Below are 17,649 nucleotides of genomic sequence, written 5' to 3' on the forward strand. Positions count from 1 at the left end.
GCCTTTCATATACTGCCACTATCAATGGATGGCAAATTTATATGCAAAATAGCCATGCTAGCATAGACCATCTAGCTCCCCTGGGAGAACCTTAAAAAATCACTTCTGTATTGTACTCTATTAAAAAAGAATTGATTCTCTACTCCCAGGAGACATGAAGAAAACTATTTCATTTTTAAATGTGAAAACAAAGTAGAAGAAATTGTGAATTTTTATCTCATTTTTCCACATCTTTGTTTAAGCGATTCAAGGTATTTCAGCAGGGATGCACATACCTTGGATGATATGGGACTACATACACGGATAGAAAAGTACTTAGCATGATACATGATTTATATCAGAAATAACACTCTAGTCATTAGGAAACAAGCAGCAATAAAGATGACAAAATTAAGTACCTATTTGTTATCCATCATCAAACTGTCTAAGAACCATTGAATGGGACATACAGCACACTTAAGAAAACCCTGAATGATCAGTAAATTATATTAGCAGTACCTTAGCTATGGCTTGGTAAAGCATAAATGAAAGTAAATGTCTAAAACACATAAATGGAGACCAGTATGTATATACCTGTCCAAGAAATATGTCTGACAATTCAGGTTCTCTTTAAATGCTCCACTTCAATTGTCTCACATAGGAGGATTCTGTCATTCTAACATAAAAAATTGACAGGATCCTTGCAATAGACAAGCACTTAAAGCTGCTGCTGTAAGCGATGCAGTATTATAAAGAATGAGCTGAATAGAATGTCAGGAAAAAAATAAAATAAAAAGAAAAGAAAAAAAAGAAAAGAAAAGAAAGAAAAAATTTTGCATGAAAAAGGCTTCCTACCATGCTAAAGAAAAATAGTAAATTAGAATGCTACACAGCAAGCACTGTAAAAAGGATGTCTTTTTTAATACCACAATATGATAAATTATCTTAAGTAGCACATTAATGTCAGAAATTGAGCATAATCTAACTTCTTTCCAGTGACAATATTAAATGGCTTTCAGACGTCTTTTCCACTATTCTGACATTAAATTTAATAACACCCAGAGAGACCACAAAAATGACTCAGTTACAAGAATCATACTGTACTGGATCATTGCCTTTTAAGTAGGATCCAGCTAAATGATTTGGACTCTGATGTTTTTGGCACATTCAAGAAAGAGATATGAAATTTGCTACATAACATTCACCAGTAGTAAGCAAAATGCCTTTCAGTGTCCAGTTTGTATTGGTAGTAGGATTTTTCTTTATGCATGAGAGTTCGATTATTGTTGGTTATATGAAACACAAGTCCCAGACAGACTTATGGTTCTAATATTTTCTTTTTTTTTTTAACTTTTCCATGCTTTGTATTCTTAAATATTGACAAACCATGCAAGCACCTGTCAGAGCATATAACTTTTGTACTCTTAGAAAATAAAGTTAAGCCAAAGGCTTAATTAAAGATTTGTATCACAGGACAAATCCACACACTCCTGCTGAAACTATTATAGGGGGAAAAATTGGTATTCATGAAATGTAAAAGAAATTATTTCCCACCTTCTAAGTACTTGAAACAAGGAGAAATTCTGAACAGAAATTGCAAAAAAAAAAAATATATAGGCTCTCTGATGAGTAACTCTCTAGCAACATGTGTATTCAACTGTAAAAGCCATAGAGCAATTTCACCACAGCAGAACTGTATGATATGCATGGAAGTGATTATGTTAGATGAAGAACAAATTCAGATCTTGTGCTCAAATAAACAATAACTGAGTTCAAGAACTGCCCAGCACAGTCTTATCGCATTCCTACCTTTGCTATAGTCATATGGAAGTCTTTACAAAAAGCAGGAATTCAAGCTTCTTCCCTTTCCTGAAGGTCCATCGAGCTCACAAGTTCAACACAAGGTCCCACCACCAGTGACAAGACTTGTCCAATTCTAGACACCACAGAAACAGCCAAGATACTCCTGATGCTGCCTGTGCTCAATTCAGTCAGTTTCTTAGATTCAACTGTCCCTTAACCCAACTCAGAATAACTCTTATTCATATGTTCAACTTTGAAACCAATGAAAAGGACTTAATGTACGAGGAAGCTCTCCACTGAATTGCTGACTTGGCCAAAGGGATTTTCTTTGGTGGGAGAAGCCAACAGTCACAGTATGGCAGCTTTGAAAGTGCACATCAAATAAGAAAAAATACAGGTATGGATGTTAATTTGTTTGTGAGGTCCTTTTCCCAAAGGTTTAGGCTTACTGGGGTCCAGCTCTGTACCAGCAGCAAAACACACACAGCTACTGCTCCTGCATGCTGGGGTCTTCAGATCCAGCCCCTCCCTCACTCAGCCACAGCAATAGGTCCTCTCTGAGAAGGCAATTCAAAGATATCTACATGGGGGAGCAAGGGAAATCTTTACTTTTCTTCAGTTGTTACCATCCTCTATTAAACTTCGTGAAAGCTATTACCTCAAGGAAAAAGGCCAGGAGAGAAGAGGAAAAAGTTTTCAAAAGCCATTATATGCCTGAAGAGGAACATATATTTATATTACATACTGTCAGAGACTCCCTACAATTAAAGATGCTTAATCTTTTTGCCTCCTGAGCAGTCAATAAAGCATTTCTTTAGAAGCTCAGACTCATGATAACAAACCCAATGCTGTAGCTTCTCCAGTAGCTGGTAAAATGGGTTATGGCCATGCCTGATATTCTTATTGTGGGTCCATGCATAGTTAGAGCTCCTTATATACCCTGCTTCGTGTTAATCAACACAGAAGTTCATCAGCCTCTTTATCCACCCAGTAACTTCAGTGTCATGAGACCTATTTCCAAGTCTTCACAGTCAATGTTTAGCTTTGGCTTTTCTGAGTAGACAGCTTCACCACCTCATCCAAACCATTTCGAAAGACAGCATGGACTTCCACACAACACCATGACTAACTTTGCTCCAGTGTGAAATTCACCCTCTTGTTTCCCACCAGTTATTAAACCACTGGAGAATACATGACAGATTACATTTTTTTTTAAGAAACCTAAGTCAGGGCACTTGTCAAAGGTTTTTTCAAAACCCAAATACACTCTATCAACCAGACCAACCCTATTCAAACACTCACTGACCCTTCCACAGAATGCTAACGTATGTGTTCCACCTGTAAAAGCTCCATCAACTGATCCCTACTATATCACATTAATCTCTGCCTGCTAATTCTATCTTTATTATTGTTTCAACCACTTTGGCTGGTTGCCTGTTCTGAAAGTCAGCCTTACAATGCCATACTTCTTGATTCCCTCTGGAGCCTTTTTTTCCCTTTTAGCCCCAAAGTGACGTAATATTTTCCACATTCTGTTCCTGTGTCTTTTATAATGTCTTGAATACCAGCTAAAAGACAACCTTGAGCATCAGTGAGGGGGAAAAAAAACGTCAAAAATTACCAGTATAGAAAGCCAATCCTATTGGACACTGTAAATGTTTCAACATTTACCTTGCTCTAAGCTTTCAAAAGATTTACAAGAGAAATGGGACTACATAGAGTGTGTCATTATAGATAACGATTATTCATTGCAGTGTTCAAGCCTTACTCACTAGTTCTCTCCTAATATAAACAGTATTTCTGCACAATTGACATGATTCACCACTTCAACGTTTCATGAAGGGAGACACACTGCTCTCACTGAAGTATCTTGGACACTTCATGTGTTTCCAGTTCAGTACTCTGTTTTTCATTCTCACATAACTTATACTCTTCTCCTTAAATTTTATCTCTTCAGCCCCTTCACAGTAAGAAAAGCCATGTCTCTCTATGGAATTCTGTCCTGTTCTGAAAGAAACCATTTGACAAGGCAATCAAATCTTGTCAAGCTATCTGTGCTCAGAAAAATCACTCCCTTGAGGAGAATAAGTACTGGTCTTCAATGGGTCATTCTCAGCTTAGTAAAGTGAAGTTAGGTGGGAAACAGGCAGCCCATCACCACTGCTACGCTTACCTATACAGCAAAAACCAACAAGGAACCTGTCCTCCACAACATGACTAACCATGAAAGCCAAACCAGCAGCAAGCAGGTAGGTGAGGAAGGAAAAGCTGCCCCACCAGCTGCTTAGCCCCCTGGAACCACACAGTAATAACAGGGCGAGGGACATTGCTGACCTAGGAATGGTCACAAAAACCAAAGGAGAGCCCCAGCCACCACCACAGATGCTGTGGTAGGAAAAAGTGATTCCAGAATCCACCACTGATTCTGTCCCCTATGCGTATCTTGTACTTATTATTGGACAGGCTGCAAGAAAAAGCCACAGAAAAAAAAAAAAAAAAAAAAAGGATAACCAGGAGGAGTGTAAAGTAGAAAGCCATTAGAAGATGAAAGACTGAAGTTAACAGAGAACCACAGCACATCTGTCAGCGTTTGCTGATTTTTCTCTCAATTGCTATGATACTTAAAGCAGTGAGGAAGAAAGGTAATTACTTTATTCCCATAATCCTCATAATGAGATAATAGCTGACTAAATCTTGATCAGCAGAAGCTGGTGAAGAGGAAATTATAATGGAAAATGTTACTGTGCAGTGGGCTACATGCTACCAAAAGCTTCTCGGTGTTGCTCAGAAAAGGTGAAACTATCAGTGTCTAGTACTAAAAGATGACCTATGCAGGACTGACACCTATCCTTTGACCGTAAGTTTTAAGAATTAGGATACATGAGATTTCATTTATGCTGACACATAGTTTTACAAAACACTATATTCCTGGAGGTTTTTCTCCTATGGGCAAACGCTAATTTATAAAGTTGCAAAAGAGGAATGGGTTGTGAGCCATTTAACAGGAACTGCGCATTTTATACTGTGGATCAGAGAAGATGCCTAGTTACTTTATTTTTTGAGGAGCATTAAAACTAGTAACTAGCACACCCCATCACCATTTGGATGGTATAGATCAGGGGTGTCAAACTCATTTTCAGTAGTTATATTTATGCAGTCTTAAAATTACATTTGGCCCTTTGAAGGCAACTACAAGGCTGATGTGGCAACCGGTGAAAATTAGTTTGACACCTCTGGTCTAGATCTTAAATCAAGAATCAAAGGGCAGATTCAATTTGCAGAGAGCTCTCATCCTTTCCAGTACAGTGCAGGATTCTTCCAAATTGTGGTCAACAAGTACGTGGTGAAAAGGACACAGCTGGAACCCTGGACCCAAACAGTATCTTCAATAATGTTTTCATCTGAACAACAGAGACATTTGACAAACTGCTGTTGACCCATAAAGTCTGGAAATTCTTGGTGTAGTGTGCCAGGCAGGAGAGAAATACCAGATGCACTGCCAGCATGGGATACATACATATCCCATGTTGGAGGAGAAGCTCTCACAGCTGAGCTGCACAGCTGCTCCAGGTCCTGCCATGTCCCTTGGCATTCTGGTAGAGCTCTTCCGTCTGAAAGCCTTCTGCTATGCTCGCTAATGAAGAAAGCAGATAGACCACATGGCGCAAGGCACATCATCTCCTGCCACCTGGGACTGTGCACTTGATCTTTATTAGACTTTGTTGATCTGTTTAAAGACACCAGATAAACCAGAGCTTTCCATGAGGCACAAGTCACACTGGTAAACACCACCAGCCGCCCTCAAAGCACAGGACAGAGGCTGAAGTCTCTTGGCTACAGATATCTGCAGGTGCGAAAGTGCAGTGAGGTGCAAAGACAGTTTTATTAAGCTGCAGGCACAAGGAGACACAAGTATGCTTTAAAGGTCTTCCAAAGAGCCTCAGAAATGCTACACCCCTATTATTCCTGGTGCCATGGCCAAGCACTAAGCCTCATGGAGAAGCAACAGGCACAACAAATGGGGTCTGCTGAAACACACACATAGAAAGGGTGTTCCTCAGCAAACCTTCCTGCACCTGGGTATTTCTAAATTACTATGCCCGGTTTGCTGTATTCCACTATTTAACAGTACATCCCCTTTTCTAACTCACTGGGAATAAAAGAAGAAACCACATTTTCATCTGTGAGTTTCCACCTGCTTAAAACAGACCCATTACTCCTTTGTTTTCCATTTAGCACAAACTCACTGACTTGAGAAATACAGAGCAGTCTCTGTGAGCAACAGTGGTAGTTAGAGGTATTTAGGCTGACAATCTCTTTATGTTAATGCTCATTTGTGTGCATTTAATGCTCAAGGTGTGTATTTTAGCTCTCCTGAACACATGATATACTCCAATTCTATCTTCATATGCTAATCTCTTGTAACCTATATAAATAAGTATTCAGATTCTGCTGCGTGGGTGATTAAACAGTTATAAATATGAATAAAGCTTTAAATAATTGGGTTGTATTTTAATTAATTTTAAATAAAATTAGCACAAATATTACAATTTGAAAGATGATGTATTTCGTAAGTTGGAAAGACATCTATTTCTCTCCTGCTACTTCATTTCCATACTCCTGACTTATAATGACACGTGAAGCAGAAGAAAACAAAGCCTCCTCAAGGTATCTCCTTAACCTCAAGCACCAACGGCTGAGCCTTGCTAGCAATGCAGAGACTGATTCTGCCAAAGCTGAATCCTGTATGTTCACTGAGTTTGATCAAATGATGCCAAAGGAAAATTGTTTCTTGCTTTACTAGTGGCAAAAACAAAATAACCTTTGCCAATGCTGTTGCCAGTGATGTTAACTGGCTTCAAGGAAGCCAACACTCCAGCACTGAATCTGCTCAGAGGCTGCCAACTCTTTCCAAAGTCAACAGGTGATAACAGCACTCAGGCACATTCAAATAGTTGTGGCTCTCTCTCTATCCCAAGACCCTTCCCTTAAGCCTCTCTGACTCTGTTCTGGGCTGAAAGCCTCCAGCCCTGTTAAAATTCACCTAGAAAACTATTAAAAAAAAAAAAAAAAAAAAAAATCAAAATCCAAAGTTACCTTTCCAATGCCAGGGTTGTCCTTGATTTTAGACACAGCTCTCAGAAGGCATGGTGGTGCTGGGGGAGGACAGAGCTGCAGGATGCCACTAAAATTAGTAGCATAAATAGAGAAGTCGTGTGTGTGTGGCAGGGGAGGATGGTATTTCTTTCTCTTCGAAGACAGGTTAAGCTTCTGTGCTGCTCTGTATAAAAGTAATAGCAAGAAAGGACAATGTTACTAGGTGTTAATGAGAATCTGGACCAGACAAACAGACGCTCGTTGTCATCACTGCCTGCCTAACAAATCAAGTCATCGCTTTCTAATCTGATTTCATAAGGACAAACCATTAGGAGACTAACAGAAGGAAATATGGGTAGAAAAATTACTGGCAAAATATTCAGATAATTTCTCCCCCAACAGTTTCAGTTATAATCTAACTTTCCCCTCTTTCCCCCAACAGCTTGACAGTTGAATCCTAAAATCTCACTGACGTAATGAAAAGCTGAAATAATCCCCTTGTCACTGGCAGTACCAGATGGACTTTGCTGGTGATAACATTATGAAAGTCGTTCTTTGTACTCTACATGTTACTCAAGGCAGAGAATAACAGTCCCAAGTCAGTTGAGCTCAAGATCCTCTCTTGTTGGTTGCACTGAAAATCCTGAGATAACAGAGAATTTCCTTCAAGACAGATTGGTTTTTCCTCCTCCGTTCCATTCTTTCACATTAAAAGAGAAAGCTATTAAAAAGACATGCTTTAATGTTCTGAATGATAATGATCCTGCTTTTGAAATGCAGAATTTCAAAACATAAAAGCTAAAGAAGGAAAAATTAAAACATAACATTAAAATGGTAACATTCTTCCTTGTGAATAAGGATATGAACATAATCAACTTTTCTTCTATTCCCCACCAGCAACACCAAACAGTATAGCAAGAAACAGAAGCTCTACATCAAAACTCACATGGCAAAAATCCCCCTGCAGAGTTAAGTAGAACAAATATAGCGTTAGTGAACACATGCTGGGCAACCAGGGGTTGCACTGAGAGTGAAATCTCCACTCTGTCAAAGCCAAGGAGAGCTTGGCCACCTGAATAGGATGTATGTGATCTGACCCTGAGACTGTCAGTAGAGAGCCCACCCCAGATACATATGGTAAAAGCATCCAACATGCCATCTTTTAACATTACTTTGAATGACTGCTAGGGCAGCAAAAATGCAGAATGTTACACTGCCAGCACTTGTGGGCAACCTGAGACCACATCACTGATGCCAACAGGTCATCTGGGGACAAAGCACTTTTCTCATCCATGCTTGCAATACACAGGCACTTTGGACAAGTTAGTTTACAAAGATGTGATGACAAAAAGTCTCTTTATACAATAGCTACTGTATATTTTCATCATGCCTTTCAGCACGGAATCTCCAAGTGCTTTTCAGTGAGATCAAACTGGCACTAGCATCTGTGGAGCATCATAAGCAACAGACATATGGAGAAACTAAGGCAGTGCTTTGCTGTCATACCTAATTCAGGGTAAATCTAGACCCCTAACCTTGCCACAGATCTAGTTGTCAGGCAGCCTCAGGCTGAGTCAGCTTAGTAAACTGATCAGAGAAGGAGAACTCTTCCTTTGCCTATATTATGGCAGGTTAGAAGCAAAAAATGAACACTGAGAGCAGGAGGGCCACACAGCTACCTCGAGCAGCTCTATTTGCTTCAAATGAGTTGCAGTACAAAGAACTGGCTGTGTCTGAGCAACAAAATTACTCCCTTGGGTCAACATTAGACAGTGAATCAGTCCGAGGGGCAGGACTCAATACAATCTCCAAATTTCCCAGTCCTATGGTCTATATCCCCAAACTTGTATGTTAAACTCCTGTATCTTTTTACTTCATCAACTTCTAGAGATACAGACTCCCTATGTGCTTCCTCTACAAACACGGCAATATTTAGAAAAAGACAAAGATTTGAGTGATGAAAAAATGAAGCTCTTGTTCCAAATTCAGAGAGAGCCAGAAACCACTGTCCTGTGAGGGACAAGCTGGACTTTTGCCTGTGAGGAAAGAAGCAGCTTTTGACTCCTGCTGCATCCTGAAACCAGCAGGAACTGCGTCCCACGGTGAAACAAAACACTGCAAGCACAGGTTTATGCAGAACCACGAGGTTTTGGTGTCAATGAGAACTGATTTAATTGCCTATATCTCAAATCCCCTTGCTAATACCTCATTCGGTATGAAAACATATGTTTGAAATAGGACACCAGGCAAACAGTTGTACAACTTGACTATGGTTGCAGCTGCACATTAAGACCGTAACGCCTCCTAAATTACATGCAGCTTTATTGTGCAGAAAAGAGTCTCTACCTGTTGGTACCCTCATTGTTGAACTCAAGACAGTCATTACCCTCTATCTCCAAGTACCAATTAACAAATGCGGTTATTATTTAATCATTGTGCTGATTAATATGAAAGATAATGTTTATTTCCTTGTTTACATGCAATGATCCCTTGTTGAAATGATAAAAACTCCTCAAGAGAATGTCTTCAAAGTGCAATCAAGATATATATTAAATACTGATGAAACAATTATTCATTCAATAGATCTGGCTGAAGGAGCTCCTCTGGGAAACATACATGAAACAGAATGAGATACAAAGGACAAATTTACTCAGGAATTTTGTATTCAAGCACCTAACTAACCGCTAACAACTCAACGAGTAAATTGAGCCAAAAGGGCCAAGCTAAGCAAAATAGATTAGCAAATAAACAGAAAAGTCTGCCTTCTTATAGTATCTCTCAAAATAGCTCAGTAACACAGCTTTGGACCATTTCAAAAATCAGATCGAAGATATCAAATCCATTACTAGTTGTCTTACGCCCCCATCAAGCCAGAACAACTTTCAAAGTGATCCACTTCCAACAGTATTCACACACTTTCTGCAACTCCACTGTTCAAAGGACAGTGCCATATGCTAGCTAAAGCAATTAACTGCTCTAGTGCTGATAAATCCTCTTCCTATGAGTCTGGAGTGCCACAATTTTACTAAGAAATTTGGCAAAGGCACTGCTGATGTCCATGTGAGATAACAGGAAACTGAAAAAGCAGAGGAACTGGAGTAGCTGTTGTAGAAAATAATCAGTGCTTTGATGGGCAACAGGCCAAGGGCACTAATAATGAAGTATGTGGTTAACATTTAAAAAGCATCTCTTCTCAGGTAGCAGTGCACAAGGCTTAATTACAACCTCTCTGTGTTTTAATGCAAGAATTCCTTTGCATGACATTAAAATGAGGTTTCTAGAGCTGGAACATCACAGCCATCTTGTACCAGCAGTATCAAACAGCTTGTCGGGTTTTGTTGTGTGTATTGTTTTGTTTTCTAAAAGGGAAAAGTTAAGGATCTAATGGAAAGAATAGGGAATTTAGGCAAAATGAAACATCACTATCAAACTGTAGACTCTGAATATGAATTTAAGTAATTGCCACCCTCAGCTCCTATAAAAAGAACAGTCAGTTATTTTAACTGCTACAAAAGCCAGCTGGGCAGCAGCCTTTGTATGCTTTGCTTGAGCTCCTGGACTGGTCCAGGCAAAGAGCACCACAGAAGGACTCATCAATCCTTATACACTTCTCACACCACCAACAATATACTTGGTGGCACCCCAGCCAAGTACTCATTAGGCCAAAATACAGGCCAAGCTGGTCTGGACATGAGCCCAACTGAATGAAACAAAATCCAGCTTCACAAAACTCCTTAGTTGAGTAAAATTCATGGAAGTATGTATTTACAGGGAGCCACTTCTGAGACACTCCAGAGTGCTAGATTTTCTGCAGTCCTCATCCAACAACCCATTACTGAATTTACACTTATGTTTCCAGAACTTTTTTTCTCCAGCATTCCTTTTCTCAGGGGGACTTTGTCCCTCGAAGATACGGAACACTAAGCTCTCATAAATGGGGCCTTTTTTGCCTAGCATCAGAAAGACCGAAGTCGGGCTCATATCAGAACCCTTTCTGTAGGAGCCTAATTAGATGCCACAACTCTTTCCCGATTTGTTTCTTTTTCTCGAATTTAATCTTGCACAGGAGGCCCTCACATCCATCTTCAGCACCACAGTGGGCTGTCTGACCTTCTCCAATATCAACTCCTGTTTCCTCACAGGGAAAATTATGACCTGTGGAGAACACTATGCAAGACTTAAGCATTGTAGTAATTTGTTTTTCTGGGCATTTTCCAAGCATTTTGTCACAGCTTTGACAGAGATGTATGCTTTGTACCTACCTTCGCCTTCCCCATTCAGCCTCCACCAAGCACTCTTCCACAAAACATTCTTGTGAGGGAAACTAAGCCACACACTCTCATGCCTCTATTCCAATTAAAGCATGAGGGACACCCATGTATATTATTTTTACCTCTGGCTGCAAGATCTACTGTCTGTATTTTGCTTAACTCTTTCCATCTTTAATAGGAGATGTCTTTTAAGATGCTCTGGAGAGTTCTTTTCCCATAGCAAGGTGTCATGGTAGAAAATAAAAATAACATATGGCACATGCAAGGGCACTCAAATATCAAATGACAAGGGACAGGCTCTAACCTGCTCCTTCCCCTACACAATTTACAGGTTACTAGGTTTTCTGCCATGCATGGATGAGACCAGTGACGAAAAGCATGGTCAGATCAATGACATAATGTTCAGCACCTAGGGAATAAGACTGTGCCTCAACAGTAGCTACAAACTCTGCTAATTAAAAAAACTACACACTTTTATTTTAAATTCTGCCTACGTGGTTAACGTGACATTTCAGATATTCTGATGTACTGCAAGCTGCTTCCAGCTTACACTCACTGTGCACGTTCTGCACATTATAGCTGTGAAAGTAAACAGTACGATTTAATCCCCTAAGGAATAGTGTTCCTTCTGGGCATAATTTCTCCATGAAAAATAAAATTAGATTTGAAACTTTTATAACTATGCACAATTATAAAATTTTTGCTTAACACTTTGTGGAATTTATCAGCTTCAGAAGGAAGAGTGATGTGAAATATACTCTGGGACGCACACTAGAAATGGGTCAATTGAGAAATATACAGAGGATTTAATTGACAAAGTGGGTTTACAGACAAACCACTGCAAGTCAGAAACAGAACTGGGAGTCCTGCTTCCCATTAGTAAGCTCCACTGGCAAAAATAATAAAACTTCTGCACATTTATTTCAGTGTGACTCATTACATATTAACAGTTTTAGTGTTATTAGCCAGCCTTATCTTTCAGAGATCATTGCCATTATTCATAATGTAAGAATGCTTAAGGGCTTCACAGAGAGAGTGAAGGCCAAAGAAGAGTACAGTCCAAGCCTTAAATATCCTGAACTTTGGCATTTACTCAAGAGTACACTTACTCAGGAGTTTGGTTTGACCTTGACAATAACCACAAAAGCAGTTTTTATCCTGATTCTGAACTCTCTGCAAAGCTTGCAAAATTCTGGATGCAGGTTTACACTGGGAATCAGTCCACTCTTCCAAACTTTCCCAGTTTCCAGCCCAACAAGACATCACTCCTCCGACACATATCCCAAGCCTTTCCCACTGAAAACCAGCTCCAAAGGAAGCAGTGGGAAAGTCAGATTCTCTCATTGTATCTGCAGTTCCAGTTATTGTTTCCTTAATTACTCGTCAACACAGACAACAAATAGACGGATGTCCTACAATACACCCTCCAGCACTCTGTCCTGAGCCTTCCGCAAATCACAGAATACACTTGGTTGGCATTATTACTTTTATTAGTGCTATTATTGTTTGATTTGTGGTTCTAAAATTAGAAAGGCAGCACAACGAAACAGTGCAGTTGCTACCCAAAGCCCCAAGAAAACTTTAAAATAAACAAGGTATTAATTTCCACTAATGGCATTCAATTTGGAAAACAAAACCTGGTTCAGATATAGCCATTTTAAAAGAGAAAACTGGGAATGTCTAAATTTGTCATGAAGGTTTGAAAAGGACAGGAGCCATCTCTATTCCTACCATAAATTTTGCCCAAGGAGTCACTTATAAAGTATAGATTAAATTTTGAGGTTATGGTTTGCTCTTCCCCCTAGAACAAGCTTATGAGGTTCCTGCAATGGATACAGAGCTTCAGGAGGATATAATTGCTTTTCTTACGTTAGTACCATTACACAAGCACAGCACCAAACCTTTGTTTGCTTAGCTGTCCCAGCAATGTTGTCAAGAAGCACTGCGAGGAAGAACAAACAATTAATGTTCCTTATTTCAGTGGTTCAACTTCCTCAATAAATAATTAGTCCATCTGGATCACAATGCACAGCCTCAAACAATGGCAATTTTATGATGGGTGATGGCAATGAAGTTTCAATAGAAAACCATTATTCTAAAACATTCCAAAATGTCAAACCACATCTAATATTTTAAGGATATTACCAAGTAAACATTATGAGATAAAGTATCTCAAATATGAGATTAAGGTCATGCTTTGCCTCTTGCAGATAGCATGATCTTGCAATTCAGGCTGAATTTCAACCTCTCTACTTTGAGTGACTTCTTAATTTTCTCTTACTATCTCTTATTAAAGTCAGCAAGGCAGAAATAAAAACCAGCTATGTTGTCATATCAGGAACATTGTCTACTCAGAGCTGCTCAGAGAAGTCATGTCCAGAAGAGATTTTGAGAGGTTATCTACATTTTCCCAATGCTCCACAGTAGAATGAGCTTTACCTAGCACACTCCCAATACATATTTGACCAACTTGTTCTTTGTTCTGTTCTGTTCTTGTTCTGAAACTTCCAGTAAAAGCAAATCCACAGCCTCCCAAGGCAATCAATTCCTGTTTTTAACTATTCTTACTGTTAGAAAATTCATACCTCATGTTTCTCATAAGTCTGCCTTGCTGGAATTTATGTTCCTTGTTTTTCCCTCCCTCCCCAGCAGACATGTAGAGCACCTTATTTCCTTCTACTGCGACAGCTGTTACTGGTATGAAAACCACTACCACATCTCAGTCATCTCATTTACAAATTAAAATGTCCTGGTCCTTCCAACCTTTCCTCACAGGTCAAGTTTCTTTTATTTCTGACCATCCTTGCTGCTCTCCCTCTTCTCTATTCACATCTTCATAAAATATAGAATTCAGGCTTAACATATCGGTGTGCAACAGTTGAGACTCATCTGAATTCAGAGACCACACAAAAAGACCAGGCAAAGCCATTTGGGATAAACTCAAATAGATCTCTGTAGCATGACAAGTTAAAGCAAACCTGCAGGGCACCCCAACATCAGAAGTGCTCACTCACAGTGTACAGCCCCAACAGCTGATCCCTCCTCTCAGCTACACATTATTATTTAAACAAAAGCAACCAAACAAGCCCATTTTCAAGCATCCAAGCTAGTTGCATGCAGGAATCCAAGGAGGAATTTCCACAGGTCTTCCCTGTTATTTTTCCTCAGGTTTAAGAAACACCAAAGAGCAGATCTACACCAACACTAACTGTTACACTCCAACCATTTTTTCCACCAGCAGTTTCTGAGGTCACTGCTATGAAATTGTCATGAGTGATGTCAGCTCCATGTTCTCCACAGCCTGCAGATTTAAGACACTTTTCTGGCAAAAGAAGATTGCTTCAGCAGACAGGACTAGGGTTCAGGAACTTACATATATATCTATATATATCTGTATACATATATATAGATAGAGAGATATAGATATATATATATATATATCTCAGAATAACAGCTAGTCACCGCAGCCTGCCACATATCATTTCCAGCTCTGTTCACTAATGATGTTAAACAAAGCAAGCATAGATTAACATATTGCTGTACTTCTGTACTTGCTGTTTACAATTGTACCATATGACAAACTGCTGAAAACCTGTGTAGGTTAATCTTTATGTAAGCAAGACTGTCAACACCTAATATAGAAATATGTCAGTTCCCAGGCTGCACACTGCATAGATAGCTATGTATTGAAAATACAGCTACCTGAAAGCCAGCAATATTTCCTCGCTCTGTTTCATGAACTAACTGAGCTAAAGGAAGCAGAACCACATCAATCTAAGCACACTCCTTAAGCAAAAAAAGTTTGTCGTCTTTGCCAGCAAGACACAGACTTAGGAAACAGTCACGTTGAGGAAAATAAAATTCTAGTCTCATTTGTATTCTACCAAGAAAAAGTAATAAAGACATTTTTAAAACTAGAAAGTCATGAAACACAAACAATGGTGCTAACTACCCCTTCATTATTAATTACTTAAATAGATCTCTTAAGATTTTGCCCTGCAATATCAGCTCCCAATATACAGAAATAAGGCAGAACCAAAATTACTTACCAGGCTATAAATTATTTTTGTTACAAAGGATATTCTACTTCATGCTACTCATCAAGAACAATCTGGTATGAAAAGCAAAAGCATTCTGCTCATTCAGGCTGTTCCAGGGAAGAAACAGGCACATTTGCAAGTGGAAAGGATGAGACAGAAAATGCAAGAAGTGGCTAGCAAGGGGTTCATCTGATGAACTAGATTCAGGCAAATATCAGAAAGAGAGGGACTGAGCAAGGGAGAAATTTAGTATTTTCACATTCCCAATTACATTTAGCAGTCTGAATACAAGTTAGCATCTGCAACTGTAAAGCCTCCTTTACCATAAAAGCTCTGGGGTGAGTTATGTTTTCAGGTTACCTTCCTTTGCCCCAACACACCAGCCCCACAGACATACCCCTCTCATCACCTCCAGCTCCCTCAGTTCCACATTTCAGTCCACATCTAGAAAATCCACAGAGGCTCCATTCTCACTGCAGCTGGGTTTTATTTCAGATGCTTAGTCAAAGGCTTGACACCTATACTGCCAAGCAAATAACTTCTCAGGGGGACATTTACTTATTCCTACTGTTAGCAAGTTAAACGGTCACTGACAGCATTCAATGATGCAGTGGAAATCACCCAAGTACAGAAGTCATATGCTCAGAAAATAAGTATTTTTAAACAGAGGAAGGGCACATCGTCTCTTAAAGCCCAGTGTATCTGTGATTTATTTAACTGACATGAGTTCTAAAATGATACTTCTCAGAGGTATAATAAGCTGAAATGGCAGCACCATTTAAAATAGCACTTAGCAGGAAAATGTGAGATGCATGCTCTTCCATCACTGCAGACGGAGAGATTTGACTATTTCTGACCCAAAGACAGTAACTTCAGATTTCAGCAGAAATAAGCAGCTCCTGAATGCCTGCTAGAGCCACATTATCAAAATATTCTGAAGCTCGCCCTGGACTCCAACTAGCTTCACTAATAACTCTTAGATTAGATTCATTTTATGCTGATTAACTTCCACTGAGTCATTTCCTCCCAGTAAAATCTCCATAGGGCACTTAATAATTGAGCTCCAACACAGAAGACACAAGACGCCCAACAAAGCAGAAAGGAACCCCAAGAGCATCACTCTGATGACTGGTAAAGCAGCACTAACTGATGCTGAGGTACTGGATAAGCTCTCTGAAATGTTCTGCCAAAAGAAACATCTTCCATCCTCCAGCAGAAAGGAGAAGGGAAGTTTTAGAAAGCCAAATTCACTGCTGTTTTGTGGAGAATTTAAAAGGCCCTTCAGAGTAATCCTGCAGTTGGTCAAGCACTACAGTTATAGTGCTGGTGCCTTAGTTTGGCTTGACATTTCATTTTAGTTATAAATTATAATGTGAGATGTCTTATTTTGCCACGAGCACAAGCAAGCAAAGCAGTCTAGCTCAGAACAGAGACAGTGTCACTTGAAAGTCCATCTGCCTTGCAAACCACATCCTGCACGCAGTAAACTGAGTGTTAGAGTGACCACAAGTCAGCCATGGCAACTAAACATTCAATTAACTATCAGTCTGAATTTACTATTTCACCTACTAAGTCTGTTCGTCTTAACAAAGTATTAAAATAGTTAAATACATTATTGGAAGAGTCTGAAAAGTCACTAATAAAGTTGTAAAGCAGGTGCAAAATGTCAAGTTACATCCCCACAGGAAAGTCACCATTATCATTTTACCTATGGAATGCTCCATTTCCACTGCAGCAAAACCACCAGCTGCCACTGCCAACGAGCTGAGAAGCCCCAAATAACGGAGTCAGGACAAGCACTGGTGGTCAGGAGTTCAGGAACCAAAAAAGCAGGCAGACTGGGAGGGCTGGTGTAGGAGAGAGGCAGAAGTGTTCCTTTTGACAGGCTAGGAAGGGCAGAAAGGAAGGAAAAAGCCAAAGGGAAAAGAGACGCTGGTATCTAGACAACAGTGAGATTCCATACATTCAGGAAGCAGAGTAAGCAGATGTATTCAACTATGAATTTATGAGAAAATGTAGAAAGGATCATACGAAAAGTCCTTAAACTGAGGGAGAAAATATTAATTTCAAGAAAGCAGAAGATCAGAGAGAGGACAAAGTAAGAATAAATATCTGCATGACTCCCGTCAAGATTATCCATAAATACTTCAGACTGTTCCCTAATTTAAAATCCCCTCCACTGGCCACCATTTATCCCCACAAATAAATTCAAATTTGGGTGGCTCTGAAGGCACAGATTCTCCCGACATATCTGTGAGCACATCTGTTTTAATTTATCCTGTTTTGCTCTTTCTCCTGAGCATCATGAATGTCTCAGAATATAGACCTAATCTAAGACCCAACTGCTGCAACAGCAGCCTGAACTGATCCACCCAGAGCCACCCAAATAATCACCACATCTCCTGGAGAGGGCTGCTTCTGGTGCTCCAGAACCTCCTGTATTATCATCCATCAAGGCA

The 17,649-nt window shown here is 39.6% G+C and overlaps 1 protein-coding gene across 1 annotated transcript in view; it reads right to left on the reverse strand.

Annotated features, from left to right (window-relative positions):
• Window positions 1-17,649, reverse strand: part of KIF26A (kinesin family member 26A) — a gene marked incomplete at its 3' end in the record, with an annotated part of 103,912 nt that overhangs the window by 23,154 nt on the left and 63,109 nt on the right. Inside the window, exon 5 of the mRNA XM_080345556.1 lies at window positions 6,880-7,063. Within this exon, the coding sequence (XP_080201682.1) occupies window positions 6,880-7,063 (184 nt within the window). The remainder of the gene's footprint in view (window positions 1-6,879; window positions 7,064-17,649) is intronic.

Source organism: Nesoenas mayeri (genome assembly GCF_963082525.1).
Source record: "Nesoenas mayeri genome assembly, chromosome: 5".
In the NCBI taxonomy this organism is placed as follows: Eukaryota; Metazoa; Chordata; class Aves; order Columbiformes; family Columbidae; genus Nesoenas; species Nesoenas mayeri.